The following is a 13,892-nucleotide window of genomic DNA, read 5'->3' as shown; positions in this document are numbered from 1 at the left end:
ACAACAGCAAACTCTTTGAGAAACTGCCAGTTCTCCTGAATTCCTTTTTCCTTTGGCTTTTCTTTCCGTGAGACCTTACCTACCAGTTATCTGAGTTTGTTATAGTCTGCTTTTTTGAAGTGCACTGTCCTTATTCTGCTGCTGTCACTTTTTCCTTTCATTAGACTCATGAAATCTATAATCTCATGATCACTTCCACTCAAATTGACTTTAAGCAACAGACACATGGGAGCCTAGTGATTTAGGAGCCTAAGTCCTGTTTTCAAAAATGAAAGTCAATGGGGATTTAGGCACCTAAGTTATATTTTAAAATGGGACTTAGGTACTTCGAAATTTTTACTCTAAAACATCACATGGCTCTAGATTTAGGGCATGTCTACACTTACCTCCGGAGCAATCGATCCAGCAGGGCCAATTTATTGTGTCTAGTGAAGATGCAATAAATCAACTGTCGAAAGCCCTCCCATCAGCTCCAGTACTCCACCGGAGCGAGAAGCGTAGGCAGAGTCGACGGGGGAGCGGCAGCAGTCGACCCACCGCAGTGAAGTAACTCTAAGTACGTCGACTTCAGCTACACTATTTTCGTAGCTGAAGTTTCGTAACTTAGACCGACTTAGCTTGCCCCCGCCAGTGTAGACCAGACCTTAGATATTTGAATTACATTGAAATGCTCTTACTCTCATCAGGAAGAAATATTTTATCCAGAATGAGATTTCCCTGAGAAGCTGTTCTATATAAGCGAGCCCGGGCACAGCTGACTTTCCTAACCTCCATTGGGTCCACTGGAGGCTTCGGGAAGGAAATGGAAGAATCTTCATCTTTTATAGGTGATGAAAGTAGTTTTGGCTTCTATTACAAAGAAAGATGAAGATCAGTTTATACAAATGTTATATCCCATTTGTATTTCCATATAAACTAAAATTAGCAAAATAAAACTTTGTAACATTCATCATATATTTTCTTCCAACTTCTGACTAACTTTAGGTGAGAATTACACAGCAACCAGAAAAAAATCTAAATTTTCTTTAACAAAAATCATAAGACATTCCATGCAACAAAACAAGTTAGACCAAATATGTCAGTATGACCAGAGAGAGCCAACAAAAATAGGCACTGAGGAAAGCAGGTCTAAAACAAGTCCCAAGAGAAAACTCAATTGCTAATAGAATTAGCCATAAACTAGCTTTAATTTAGCAAATTATTAAATCTAAATAATATTTATTTCCCTTAAATAAGCCATCTACATTAAACATGTGCTCCATCACAAAATTTTGTGCCCAATCCTGAAAGACACTAAGTATGCACATCTCGAAGAAGGCCAGCTATTTGCAGTCCTACTTCTTAGGAAGTTGACTTAATTTGTAGAAAATTAAAAGTACCCATTTGAATACTATTAATACTGGTTATGCCAATTCCTATTATACACTGTCCTGGGCACATGGATCCACACATCCATGAACTCTAGGCTACTGCAACTCCATACACTGGATGAAACCACAGACCCTGTAAAACCTCCATCTGGTACAACATAGCAGTCCATGTGCTTAGCAACTCAGATATCCATGAATTCATCACCCTCGGGGCTCTGCTTTCTGCACTAAATCTCCATAAAATATAGAGTCCAGCTGAACAACTCTGTTTTAATCTTCAAAATTCTCTAGCTACCCAAAAAATTGTCCCCACTACCTTAATAACCATGACCTCCAACAACAGCTACATTCCACTGGAACAATAAAATTTTCCACCAACAGAGGCAAGCTCATGAGTATGGAAGACAATTTTCACAGAAGCTGGACCTAGACCAGGGGTCGGCAATCTTTCAGAAGTAGTGTGCCGAGTCTTCATTTATTCACTCTAATTTAAGGTTTCGCGTGCCAATAATTCATTTTAACGTTTTTAGAAGGTCTCTTTCTGTAAGTCTACAATATATAACTAAACTATTGTTGTACGTAAAGTAAATAAGGTTTTTAAAATCTTTAAGAAGCTTCATTTAAAAATTAAATTAAAATGCAGAGCCCCCGGACTGGTGGCCAGGACCCGGGCAGTGTGAGTGCCACTGAAAATCAGCTTGCGTGCCATTGGTTGCCTACCCCTGACCTAGACTATAGAACCCACTCTCACAAGAGATAATGACAACCACAGACCTCTTAACTTTTAAAACTAAATGAAAAACTCACAGCTTTAACTTGGCTTTCCTCAGTAACTTATTTTCACTACCCCACAAACCTACCAAAAGACCCCCACTATAAACTAATCAAATTATTGCTTCTATAGGCTGTGGCATCTGGCACTGGACACCCTACTGTGTTAGCCCTCTGCCTCAGCAAGAGTGAGAGCTTTGCTGCTGCTAAGCTAGCTGTGTGTCAGCTCCCTAACCTAAAAGCCTGCCTGCCTTGCCTGGAAACTTCAAGACTCTGCTAGTCTAAACCTTACCCCCAAGGTAAGAACCAGTGAACCCCAGTTCCCAAAAGACATAATCCTGCAACATCCAGTCCGTCTCGCTGGACGCTCATAGAAATTATTAAGTTCGCGGTCTCCGAAGAGACAGAGTACACATCAGCCTACTAGATTAGCTCAGTGGTTCTGAACCTATTTACCATTGTGGGCCACAGCTTTGTGCTGATTGGGCTGCAGGTTGAGAACCACTGGGTTAGCTAAAAGAACAGTAGTACTTGTGGCACCTTAGAGACTAACAAATTTATCAGAGCATAAGTTTTCGTGGGCTGCAGCCCACTTCATCGGATGCATAGAATGGAATACATAGTAAGAAGATTATTATATACATATACACACAAATATATATACACACACACACACACACACACACACAGAGAAGGTGGAAGTTGCCGTACAAACTGTAAGAGGCTAATTAAGAGGAGTATTATCAGCAGGAGAAAAAAACTTTTGTAGTGATAATCAAGATGGCCCATTTAGACAGTTGACAAGAAGGTGTGAGGATACTTAACATAGGGAAATAGATTCACTATGTGCAATGATCCAGCCACTCCCAGTCTCTATTCAAACCCAAATTAATGGTATCTAGTTTGCATATTAATTCAAGCTCAGCAGTTTCTCATTGGAGTCTGTTTTTGAAGCTTTTCTGTTGCAAAATTGCCACCCTTAAATCTTTTACTGAGTGGCCAGAGAGGTTGAAGTGTTCTACCGGTTTTTGAATGTTACAATTCCTGATGTCAGATTTGTGTCCATTTATTCTTTTGCGTAGAGATTGTCCAGTTTGGCCAATGTACATGGCAGAGGGGCACTGCTGGCACATGATGGCATATATCACATTGGTAGACGTGCAGGTGAACGAGCCACTGATGGCGTGGCTAACATGATTGGGTCCTATGATGGTGTCATTTGAATAAATATGTGGACAGAGTTGGCATCGGGCTTTGTTGCAAGGATAGGTTCCTGGGTTAGTATTTTTGTTGTGTGGCGTGTGGTTGCTGGAGAGTATTTGCTTCAGGTTGGGGGGCTGTCTGTAAGTGAGGACTGGTCTGTCTCCCAAGATCTGTGAGAGTAAGGGATCATTTTTCAGGATAGGCTGTAAATCTTTGATGATGCGCTGGGTTAGCTGATGACTCACCCTTCACTTCAATATACAGCACTGAGATGGTTTTGTAATAAAACAAGAATAAGTTTATTAACAAAGAACAGAGGTTTAAGTGCTACTAAGCAAGAGAAAAAAAAAAGACAGGTATGGTTACAAACAAAAAAATCTGAATACACTTTCTAGTGACTAAAACTTAATCTTAGCACATTTCAATTTTTGCCTAAGCAGTTTTCTTATTTACGTCTAGTTACCAGCACCTCCCACCTCCAGGCCAGGGGACCCAATGTTTACAGAATCAAAGAGTGCTGTTCCCTTTGTTCCTTAAGTGATCAACAACTATATTAACCTTTTATATTGACCAAAGTCCATTATCTCTGTCTCAAGAGCCAGGAAGGCTTCCTGGGGTGTAGACTGTCCTCCAGTGTGCTCACTAAGCTGCTGCTTGCTAGCTTTCTTTACTGTATATGTAAATATTCTTTTAATGTCCTCTGCCAATAATCAAACTGAGGAAACACGAAGTCCTTGGTCTATGGCAGGCTGAGTTTATGCACTGCTTCCCAAACACATTTTAAGAACATATTTCGAGTACAAACACAACTCTGTACACAACCTGTACATACATCACATAATGATTTTGGGGACCAGCATATCACCAGTTTACATGATACCTTGCTTGACACCTATTAGATACATATTATGACAACAGTGTGTCGGGAGTGATGAGTTTGTCAGGCCTGATTTGAGTTACAGTACGGTGGGCCCTCTGCCAGCTGGCAATGAGGAGCTTTTAGTGTTACACAGGTTAGGAAGAAAAAGCTTGTTATTCTACCTATAAAACACTTGGGAGACTCTCACGATACTGCAGAGCTACGATACCACAAAGATTGTAAGTATCTAAATAGATCATACTAATATAGTAATTACAATAATTGTATAAAAATGCCTAATACCCCACAGTGTAAACCCCATTTTAAAGATAAGAACTAAACAAAGGTGCTTTGTTCATATATTTTTCTTTGATATATCAAAATAATTGCAATGTTATGAAATTGGAAATAGACTCTAAAATTTCCCAAAGAACTCAATATTGTGTGAGCTGCTATTATGAACAGAAATATGACTGCAATGAATTACTGAATGATGTTTGTACTGTACCACTGATGTTACTGATTTAGTGTGCACTGTACTACTTCATTAGACAACTTAATATTTTTAAAGTGTCCATTACCTTGTAACATATTAAAGACTAATCTCAGCTACAAAACTAGCACATCTATAAAATAATTCAGCATTTTCTCAATAGAAGACATCAATATATATGTTCTTAAAAGTAACTATCCCAATTTTAAATGTCACCATTTGAATGGACTAGAACTGCCGTACGTTATAAATAACTCAGCCACACTTTTCAATTGCAAGTTGCAGACCAGCAATTTCTAATTTCCTTTTCAATGCCAGTGCTACTTGTTAGTGTTTTGCACTTCACTTACCTTAAATATGAAAACAGACTGAGTCAATTTTCGACTTCTGGTTCTTAAGCACTAATGCAATGCTGTTGTATTGGGTTAGAATGCTACACAGGAATACTTAAATACCTAAAATACTGTTAGAGAGACAAGGTGGGTGAGGCAATACCTTTTATTGAACCAACTTCTCTGTTGGTGAAAAACTTTTTGAAAGCTTGTCTTTCACCAACAGAAGTTGTCCAATAAAAAGATATTACTTCACCTACCGTTTCTCTCTAATATTCTAGGACCAACACAGCTACAGCACCATAAAAAGAACTTGCACTCTCATTTTTTGAGGAAAAAATTCAAGAAATCAATTTTACTTTCTCATCCCCACCATTCTAATAAACCACGCAAAACATCCACTTAACCAGTTTTCACATAATCCTTTTATACCACTACAGTGGGTTGGTACAATTCACAATAATTTATTTCAGCATTACATAACATTCTTTCTAATAAGCACTCACATGGTCCAGTGGGCTGAGACGTGTACCAGAAACCAGTCTTGATTCACCGGATTCAAAACTGGAAGCGTGGAGACTAGCATAAAGAACATAAACAGAATATTAACCCAGACCCCATTTGGTTTCCCCACAAAGGATCTTCTCCCCCATTGCTCATAAACAAGTGGGAGTATCTGCAATACTGTTCTTCTTTCCCCATAATCCTACAGATGCTATTCAACTTAGGTGTCAAGTAGAATAGCTCAGTGGACGTGAGGAGGAAATCAAAGGACTGCCTGAATACTGACACCCTCTTCTACTTATTGTGTGGACAAAAAGAAAAGGAGTACTTGTGTCACCTTAGAGACTAACCAATTTATTTGAGCATAAGGTTTCGTGAGCTATAGCTCACTTCATCGGATGCATAAAGTGGAAAATACAGTGAGGATGTTTTTATCAACTGTCTGTGTGTATAAAAACATCCTCACTGTATTTTCCACTTTATGCATCCGATGAAGTGAGCTGTAGCTCACGAAAGCTTATGCTCAAATAAATTGGTTAGTCTCTAAGGTGCCACAAGTATGCCTTTTCTTTTTGCGAATACAGACTAACACAGCTGCTACTCTGAAACCTGTCATTGTGTGGACAGATAGAAGAAAAGGAATTAAAGTTGCTTGAACATGTATAACTCATTGTAAGTCCTTGCTACATCTGCTTCTGAGCAGTCATAAGGCGTGGCTGCAGGCAATGGCAGTGCAGCTCCTGCAGAAGCCATGCTGCTGGATAGAGGAACACCAGAGAAGGCAGGAGCCATCCCTCCAGTTGGCTCCTGCCACTATCACAGAACTATGATCTTGCCCTCCGTGAACTGTGCTAAGCCACAAGCCTCTCCCACCAGAGGAGAAGATAACCAGTTATTCCATAAGGAAAATAATCTTAAACCTGTTTAAATATTTGGAACTCAAGGAGGACTTTTCTGAAATAAAAAAAAATTAAAAGGCTTTAGAAACAGAAATCTTATGGAAACGGTGAGATACACCAAATCTGGTATAATGACTGTCACAGTTAGTTTCAAATCACAGGAACTTCTAGGACACACCATTTAACAATACCAGTGAACATCATTAAAAAGATGAGTGTCTATACTGCTAATTACATCCTAACATAGGAAAAAAGAACCATAAACATTATAATAAAGAAAAAGAATCAATCCTTTTGCTGCTAAAATATAATAAAAAAATCTTAAAGTGGCTGTACCTAAAAGTGGAAGGTGGTCTATTTTCTGGTGTTCGTGAAGATGCAGATCCAAAAAGTTTCCTTTGGTCCTCTCTAGGTGTAAATGGCCTCTGAGTTCTTAAAGTCCTTAGTGCATTTCGTGCTTCATTTATTATCTCAGCACTGGTCTTCTGCTTAGGTACTAAAGGTCTATAAAATGGTTCTGGCTTTTCTACATTTTTATTCTTTGAAGAATGCATTCTTCTACAAAATACTTTACAGGAAGCACTGTGTATAGGAGGCACAAAATACAACACTACTTACAAGTGATTAATAATTAAGACACTAATAAATAATTCAGTTATCCACATGCAGTTAAAACAGGATTTAGGAAGAACAAAATTTGAGACCAGGGTGAGGGTGGGGAAAATATTCTCAGATACCTCCAGAAATCTCCTTGTACCATTGGAGTTCAAATAATATTGTTCTTCCCTCTTCATTTTTCAATCCTATGGAAAATGCTGCAAATGTAGAACGTGTCCAGCTCAGAGAGCGTCTTTGACAGCAGGAGAGGGAGTTTAAAAACAAAACCAAAACACCACACTTAGAGGCTGCAATGCTTTCAGAGTCACACACAATAGTTTCCAGACACCATAGAAAACTTCAAACAACACTATTTCAACACCCAAAACCTGATGATTCAGGGAACACCACAGTGATGTTACCACAGCAAGAACTAGACAAAGAGCACGTAAAGAGAAGACTTTCTTGATCATATACTTAGAAAACAAGCACTATAAGTTATCAGTCTTATTAAGTTCTCTATTGTAACAAGCTAAAAGAGGCGCTTCCCTGAAAACGTCAACTGTAACCAGAGCCAAGGAAAAGCAGCAAAAACCTTTAACTTTTGTAAGAACAAACATTCACATATTACACAATGAATTATGAATTAAAGCTGCAAGTCAGAGAATGATCCCACGTGTACCCTTACAGAGCCACTGAACAACAGACTTGCTTCCAAAAATTGCTAAGTCTAAAAAGTCAGTCAATATCCCAGTTCAGATTTTGTAGACATCAGTTTTCATTTTTCAGCAGGTTACCATCCTCATCCAAGTCAGAATTCTGCAGGAGGCTGAAGTTAGCTCCTTATTCATGGTACCACTGCCATACTCATGGTTCCCAGTTCCTTATTCAAAGGCCAAAATTATTTTAAAATACATTCATGTAAGATTTTTCTTCTTTTTTAGAAATTTCATCAAATTAATGTTTTAATGTGATAAAATTTTAAATTACTAATTACTTATTTATTAATTAAATAAGGAGCTGAGTTATGACTGTCTGTACATGACAAAATAATGCTTGGATCAACTCAACTGACATGTCACTGTGACCCACCAGACTGTTCTGAAGGACCTGAGACAAGTCACTCCCTGATCCGAATCTTTGTTCCTGAACAATATACTGCAACATCACACCACCATCCCACATTGTGCATAGGGCTTGAAAAGGAGATGGGTTTTGAATGGCTGTTTGAGACAAAATACATACTGGGTCACTCCAAGTTATACGTCCCCATGATGGTTTTACATTGTGAAGGGATGAGGATATGCCACTTTCCACGCTGAACCTTTATTTCTGGTCTGACAAACATATTACTCCCAGTTTTATCGTTTGTTTGCATTGTTAGTTAACATGCAATACACATGGGGGGGGAGGGGAAGCAGTATTCAATCAACTTGCAAATCCAGCTGTAATGTTTTCACAGAAACAATAGCTACAAATGAAGTCTACAGGAATTTTGCTTTGTTAGATGAATTAAGAATAGGAAAAATGGCTAAATTTATTGAAATTTGTTTGTGTTAGATATACAGACATTTGTTTTTATTTAAGTTGTGTGTTTTGCTCTTTACATAACAAAAATAAAATGAAGACACTGGTTGGACATAGTTGGGTCCCAAATAAACATGTTTATTAACTATATACAAACATACAAAGTCTAGCTTAATGCATGCTGCTGCTCTGAGTGGTTTCTAATGGCTTCTAAAATATAGAAAACAGTGACCATCACTAGAATGCCCACAAACTACTTAAAAGAAATACTAACCTATTCCTCTATACTAAAATTAGTTGAACCTGCTAGTATCTTTGCTGCTGTACATGCCTCATGGCAACACTAATGTGGCTTGGTACACTTTAATGGAATTTGGAGAACTCTCTCTCTATCTCCACCTCCTTTTCTTTTTAATTCCAAAATTCCACCATAGAAATGCCCGCCATAAATCTGACTAAGTCTGTGGAAACATACAAAATGATTCCCAGAGTTGTGCATTATCTCCAACAACTTTGTAACTAAAATGACAACAACTTTTCTTTAATGAACTCTATGGTTCATGCAAATGATTTTGATGACTTCTACTGAACTAATCAATATTTGAAACAATGTTTTAAAAATTAATGCTATATTCGAGTTACATGGAAAAGTGTTACCGAGAGGGCAGATGAAAGATTTTTCTGGGGAAGAGGCATTTCATTTCAGGTTTCAGTAATGCCAGTTATATATTTCCCCCCATTAATGAGAATTTCTAATTGCTCTTACTTGCTACCCAGACTTCAAGCATAAGTATACAAGCAACTGAAAAGTGTCTTTTCTTCGCATTTTTTGTCACATCAGTTAAGATTTGTTCATAACATCTTGAGTGTGAGTTTTATATCATATTTGCCTCTTCAGCACCCTCCTTTGTGTTAACACTATCCAACCCATTCTAGCTAGTCTCCAGCTGAGAAGGTTAGCTCTCTACCTGTGAGATACAGGCCCCTCTCCCACTGCAATGGGGCCCAATGTTACACAAAACCAAAACCTTCAGCCTCACACCAGTCATGCAGCCAAAAGATCACCTCCAGTATTCAATGGACTGGCAAAATCTCCAAAAAGATCAACTGGGCTTTCCTTTTCTTCCACTTACTTCCAAAATGCCTGAGATTTTTCAGAGTAGCAGCCATATTAGTCTGTATCTGCAAAAAGAAAAGGAATACTTGTGGCACCTTAGAGACTAACACATTTATTTGAGCATAAGCTTTTGTGAGCTAAAGCTCACTTCATCAGATGCATGCAGTGAGCTGTAGCTCACGAAAGCTTATGCTCAAATAAATGTGTTAGTCTCTAAGGTGCCACAAGTATTCCTTTTCTTTTTGAGATTTTTCATAATCTGTGTAGTTGCATGTGGCACTGTCTCATTAGTTCCAATGCGTATCATCATCAGTGGAGACTTGCCAGAGGACTTCATAATGCTGTTTAATCCTGCAGTTACATCTTGTATCTTCACTTCAAGAAGACAGTACACTGTCCTATTGTCCCAAGAGAAGTTCTTCAGATATCCTAATAATGAAGCTCTCTTGGTTGTTGCTTATTTTACACCTCAAGAACATCCATCAGATGTGTCCCCTGTAGTTTTCTTCTCCATTTCTCCAGAGACAGTTTCTTTTGGAGTTGGCTTACTAAGTTTGATACTCCTAGTGAAGTTGAGCCTCCCAGTTCTTATTTCCTTCTTGGTCACAAATAACCTGCTCATTCCTTTCATTTCTACTCCCTTCAGTTCCCTTAACACTGATCCTTCCCCATGCGGCATCTGTAACAATGATTTCCAAAATCCTGTTGTCCAAGAAGTGTTCATTTTCTCAGGTGCCTCAGTGTTGCAATTTATGCTTTCAGACTACATATCTTCTCCTCCCAGTGTGGCCACCAGCTTGGATTTCACACTCCAGAAATCTACTCTGTCTTCCAGCAGAAAGGACAACATAACACATCCAAGAAACGTCACAGCATCATCCATATTTTCTACCTGGAGCAGAGTCATACCTAAAACAAGAATCACGCTTCCTCTCTAAACTGCCACTGAAACTCATCTGGTTTGCCACTTCTGTTCATCTGACAACTGACCTACACACTAAGCCTCAATTTTGGCTTTGGGGGTTGGACTAGATGACCTTCTGGGGTCCCTTCCAACCCTGATATTCTATGATTCTATGATTCAATGCTCAGCCCCCTCCCTTGCAAACAAGGAGGGAATAACCCACCTCAGAAACATCAAATACAGGTTTTGTTCAAAGATACAAAGGTCTCAGTGACAAGGCCCACACTGAGACACAAACAGACCTGCCTCACCTGGCGAGTTCTGGAGTCCACAACTCAGTCACATCACCCTCACAGAGAACAGACAGACAAGAGATGGAACAAACACAACACTCACCAAATCCCTGGACCTGTAAGCATAGGTTCCACAGGTTTCACCTTCTGAAACATCCGTCTGCTGCTCCTTTTACCCTGATAAAGGGAGTGGATGTGTTTGGAGGTGGTGGAGGAGGGCTGGTGAAATGGGCAATGCTTTTCCATACAGATAAAGGGCTTGTCTATACTTACAGTTAAATCAGCACTGCTGTGATTAATGCAGTGGTATCGATTTAGCGGGTCTGGTGAAGACAAGCTAAGTTATGGCAGAGCACTCTCCCATCAACATCTGTACTCCATCTCCCCAAGAGGTAGAAGGTAAGTGAGCAGAAGAGTGTCTCCCAGCATAGACACCACTGTAAGTCGACCTAAGTTACGTCAACTTCAGTTACGTAACTGAAGTAGCATAACTTAGGTCGACTTACAGCTTTAGTGTAGACCAGCCCAAAGTTTCAAGTAAAGGAGTTCCATGTTTCAACTACTTCATAACAGAGTAACGGTTTAAGGGACATGTCACTTTGGGTTACCCGAGACTTATTTTGTCACGTAGAGCCAGTCAAAATCCAGTTCTTTATTCAGTCAACATTTACAGTACAGAAGTGGGGTGAGAGCTTCACGTGGCAGCATATTTCACCAGAACAAAGCTTTAGGTCAGGGAGTTACTTGTCTCATCTCCTTCAGAACACTCTGACAGCCACATGGACCAGTCATTTGTCTCTCTCACCAACAGAAGTTGATCCAATAAAAGATATTGCCTCACCCACCTTGTCTCAATTACATAATTAGTCATTTAAATTTGTCACATTCAACCAAATGAATTTGATAAAACTTCTAAAAATTTAATCCTACATTGATATATTTTTAAATAATTTTGGCCTTTGAACAAGGAACTGGAAACCATGAATAAGGAGCTGGTACCACAAATAAGCAGCCAACTTCAGCCTCATGAGTTCATCCTTTGCTCCATGAGTGGTTCTCAACCTATTTACCCTTTTGGGCCACATCCAGTACTACCTGTATGGCCCTGAGGATGTCACATGGGCCACAGCTCTGTGCGGATTGGGCCGTGGCCCATAGGTTGAGAACCACTGAATTGTTCCACTAACATATTGAAGAAAAAGTATATTTTGCCCAGTATTTGATTAAACATTTAGCAAAATGCAAGCTGGTATCTTCTATCCTTTTGTATTTATTTATGAATAAAAGTGAACAGCAGAAGAGACTGGAAGATGCCTTCTTTGATCTTTCTAAGCTCTGAAGCAAAACCTCACTTCTCCCACATCACTGCTCTCATATCCTTTACTTCCTCCTGCTTCCTTTATTGTCATGCTTCTTTCCCAACTGCTCCTTTTGGGTCTCCTTTCAAGTAGAGAGATTGTCTCCAAAACAGTCTGTACCAAAACTGCATATGAGTTTATAGTTTGGTTAAAAACAAAACTATTAATTGTCCATTGCTAAGGTGTAATTTTAGAACACTACCTCTGGCACAACCCAGGCCCATATTAATAGCATTAAAATAAGCTTTCAATTTTTGGTGTAATTTTGTTAATAAGGATGGTAGGATTTTTTCCAATTTCATGCAATAAAAATAGAATGAACAGCAGCAAAAGGAGCTGATCCTACAGTCCTTAATTAATATAACAACTCCTAGCACAGTCAATGGAAATTTTGACCAAGACGAAGACCCCAATATAACCAGCACCTGTGGAGTAAGAGGTGACCTGACTCTTAGAGAAAATTAAAAAATTACCAGCAAAATAAGAGGGTTGTTTTTTTTTCAGATTGCTTTTAAACACAAAAGGTTCCTCTATCTAATCACTTCTAAAAAAACACCCATACGCCATAGTAAGCTTATGCTCCCTGATCTTGTCTTCACACTGTAAACTAGTCAGCACAGAACTTTATTAAATGTTTGGTCTAGACCAAACCCTACCTGCCCTTCCTTGTATATGGGTAAACTTTGTTTGGATGGGCCATTTTCCCTTCGTTTGCATGCCTTTGTGTCCTTCCTTCCCTGTTACTATCACAGCATAGATTAGGGGCGGAGTGGGGGGGTGTAGATTTTGCACCTGGCTATATCAATACACGTTACATAACCAGGGGAAGAATAAACAACAATATCCCAGACCTCAAAGTGAGTGAAGGCCTTCTCGCCATGCCCCAGCGCGTGGAAGGTGGGGGGAGGGGCAGGGAGCCTCCATCAACTCCTGTCCCGGCGCGTGCGTGTGGGGGCGGGGCGGGAATGCAGCAGCCCCGACGCCGGGATGAGCGGTGAGGCGGGCAGCCCATCCGTTTCCATGGCAACCGTACACAGAGCGGCCCCGTCCCTTTCGGGCTGCGAGGAGGCACCTTGTCGGCGGGTCTGTGCGAAGCGGGTCCCCTCCGCGGCCGGTCCCCCTTCCTGCCGCCGTTGACGGCTACGCGGCGCTTTCCCCCCAGCCCTCGGCTGCGTCGAAGGTCGGGCGTCTCCAAACAAGCCGGCCGGCCAGACACACATCGCCAGCGAGCATGCGTAGACAGCAGCAAGCGCATGCGCAGAGCTGCCTTGTCCCACGCTGGCTTCTGAGGAGAACGGGGCGGGGACAAGTAGGGGGCGGGGCTCGTGCCGGGGGGACTGGAGTAAGGAAGCTGGCAGGAGCGATGCGCTGGAGGCAATCGCCTAGTGCTGTCTGCTGCCTTTCACCTCCCAGCCGCAAGCTCCACAAGTTGCGGGGGGGGGCATATGCTGAGGGGTTGTACAATAACCTTTCTGCCTGCCCCCCGGATTGGGGTGGAAGGAAATTTACCCCCCACAATAGCCCCAAGCAGACACTTTTTGTGCCTACCTATCAACCACCGTGGCCCTAATGTGGAACCTGCTGTGTGACAGAGGCCCAAAATGAGGGTCACTGAATGTATTTGTGAAGGAAACTCAGGGTCTGTTCCTTTAGTTAGGATCAAGG

General features: G+C 40.5%; 1 protein-coding gene across 2 annotated transcripts in view; it reads right to left on the bottom strand.

The window, feature by feature from the left end:
- Positions 1–13,454, bottom strand: part of ARMC2 (armadillo repeat containing 2) — a 135,424-nt gene extending 121,970 nt beyond the window's left edge. Inside the window, exons 1-4 of one of the 2 annotated variants that reach the window (XM_084623454.1) lie at positions 13,079–13,454; positions 6,768–7,013; positions 5,535–5,607; positions 678–849 (exon numbers count right to left, since the gene is read on the bottom strand). In XM_084623454.1, the coding sequence (XP_084479580.1) occupies positions 678–849; positions 5,535–5,607; positions 6,768–7,013; positions 13,079–13,239 (652 nt within the window). In that variant the 5' untranslated portion in view covers positions 13,240–13,454. Of the gene's footprint in view, positions 1–677; positions 850–5,534; positions 5,608–6,767; positions 7,014–7,168; positions 7,902–13,078 lie in introns of those variants that run through there. The other variant, XM_084623455.1, reaches the window with a different exon arrangement.
- Between the last annotated feature and the right edge of the window lie 438 nt (positions 13,455–13,892).

Source organism: Lepidochelys olivacea (genome assembly GCF_965140295.1).
Source record: "Lepidochelys olivacea isolate rLepOli2 genome assembly, chromosome: 3".
In the NCBI taxonomy this organism is placed as follows: Eukaryota; Metazoa; Chordata; order Testudines; family Cheloniidae; genus Lepidochelys; species Lepidochelys olivacea.
The sequence above is the reverse complement of the archived record's forward strand: the minus strand, read 5'-3'. Positions and strand labels throughout refer to the sequence as shown.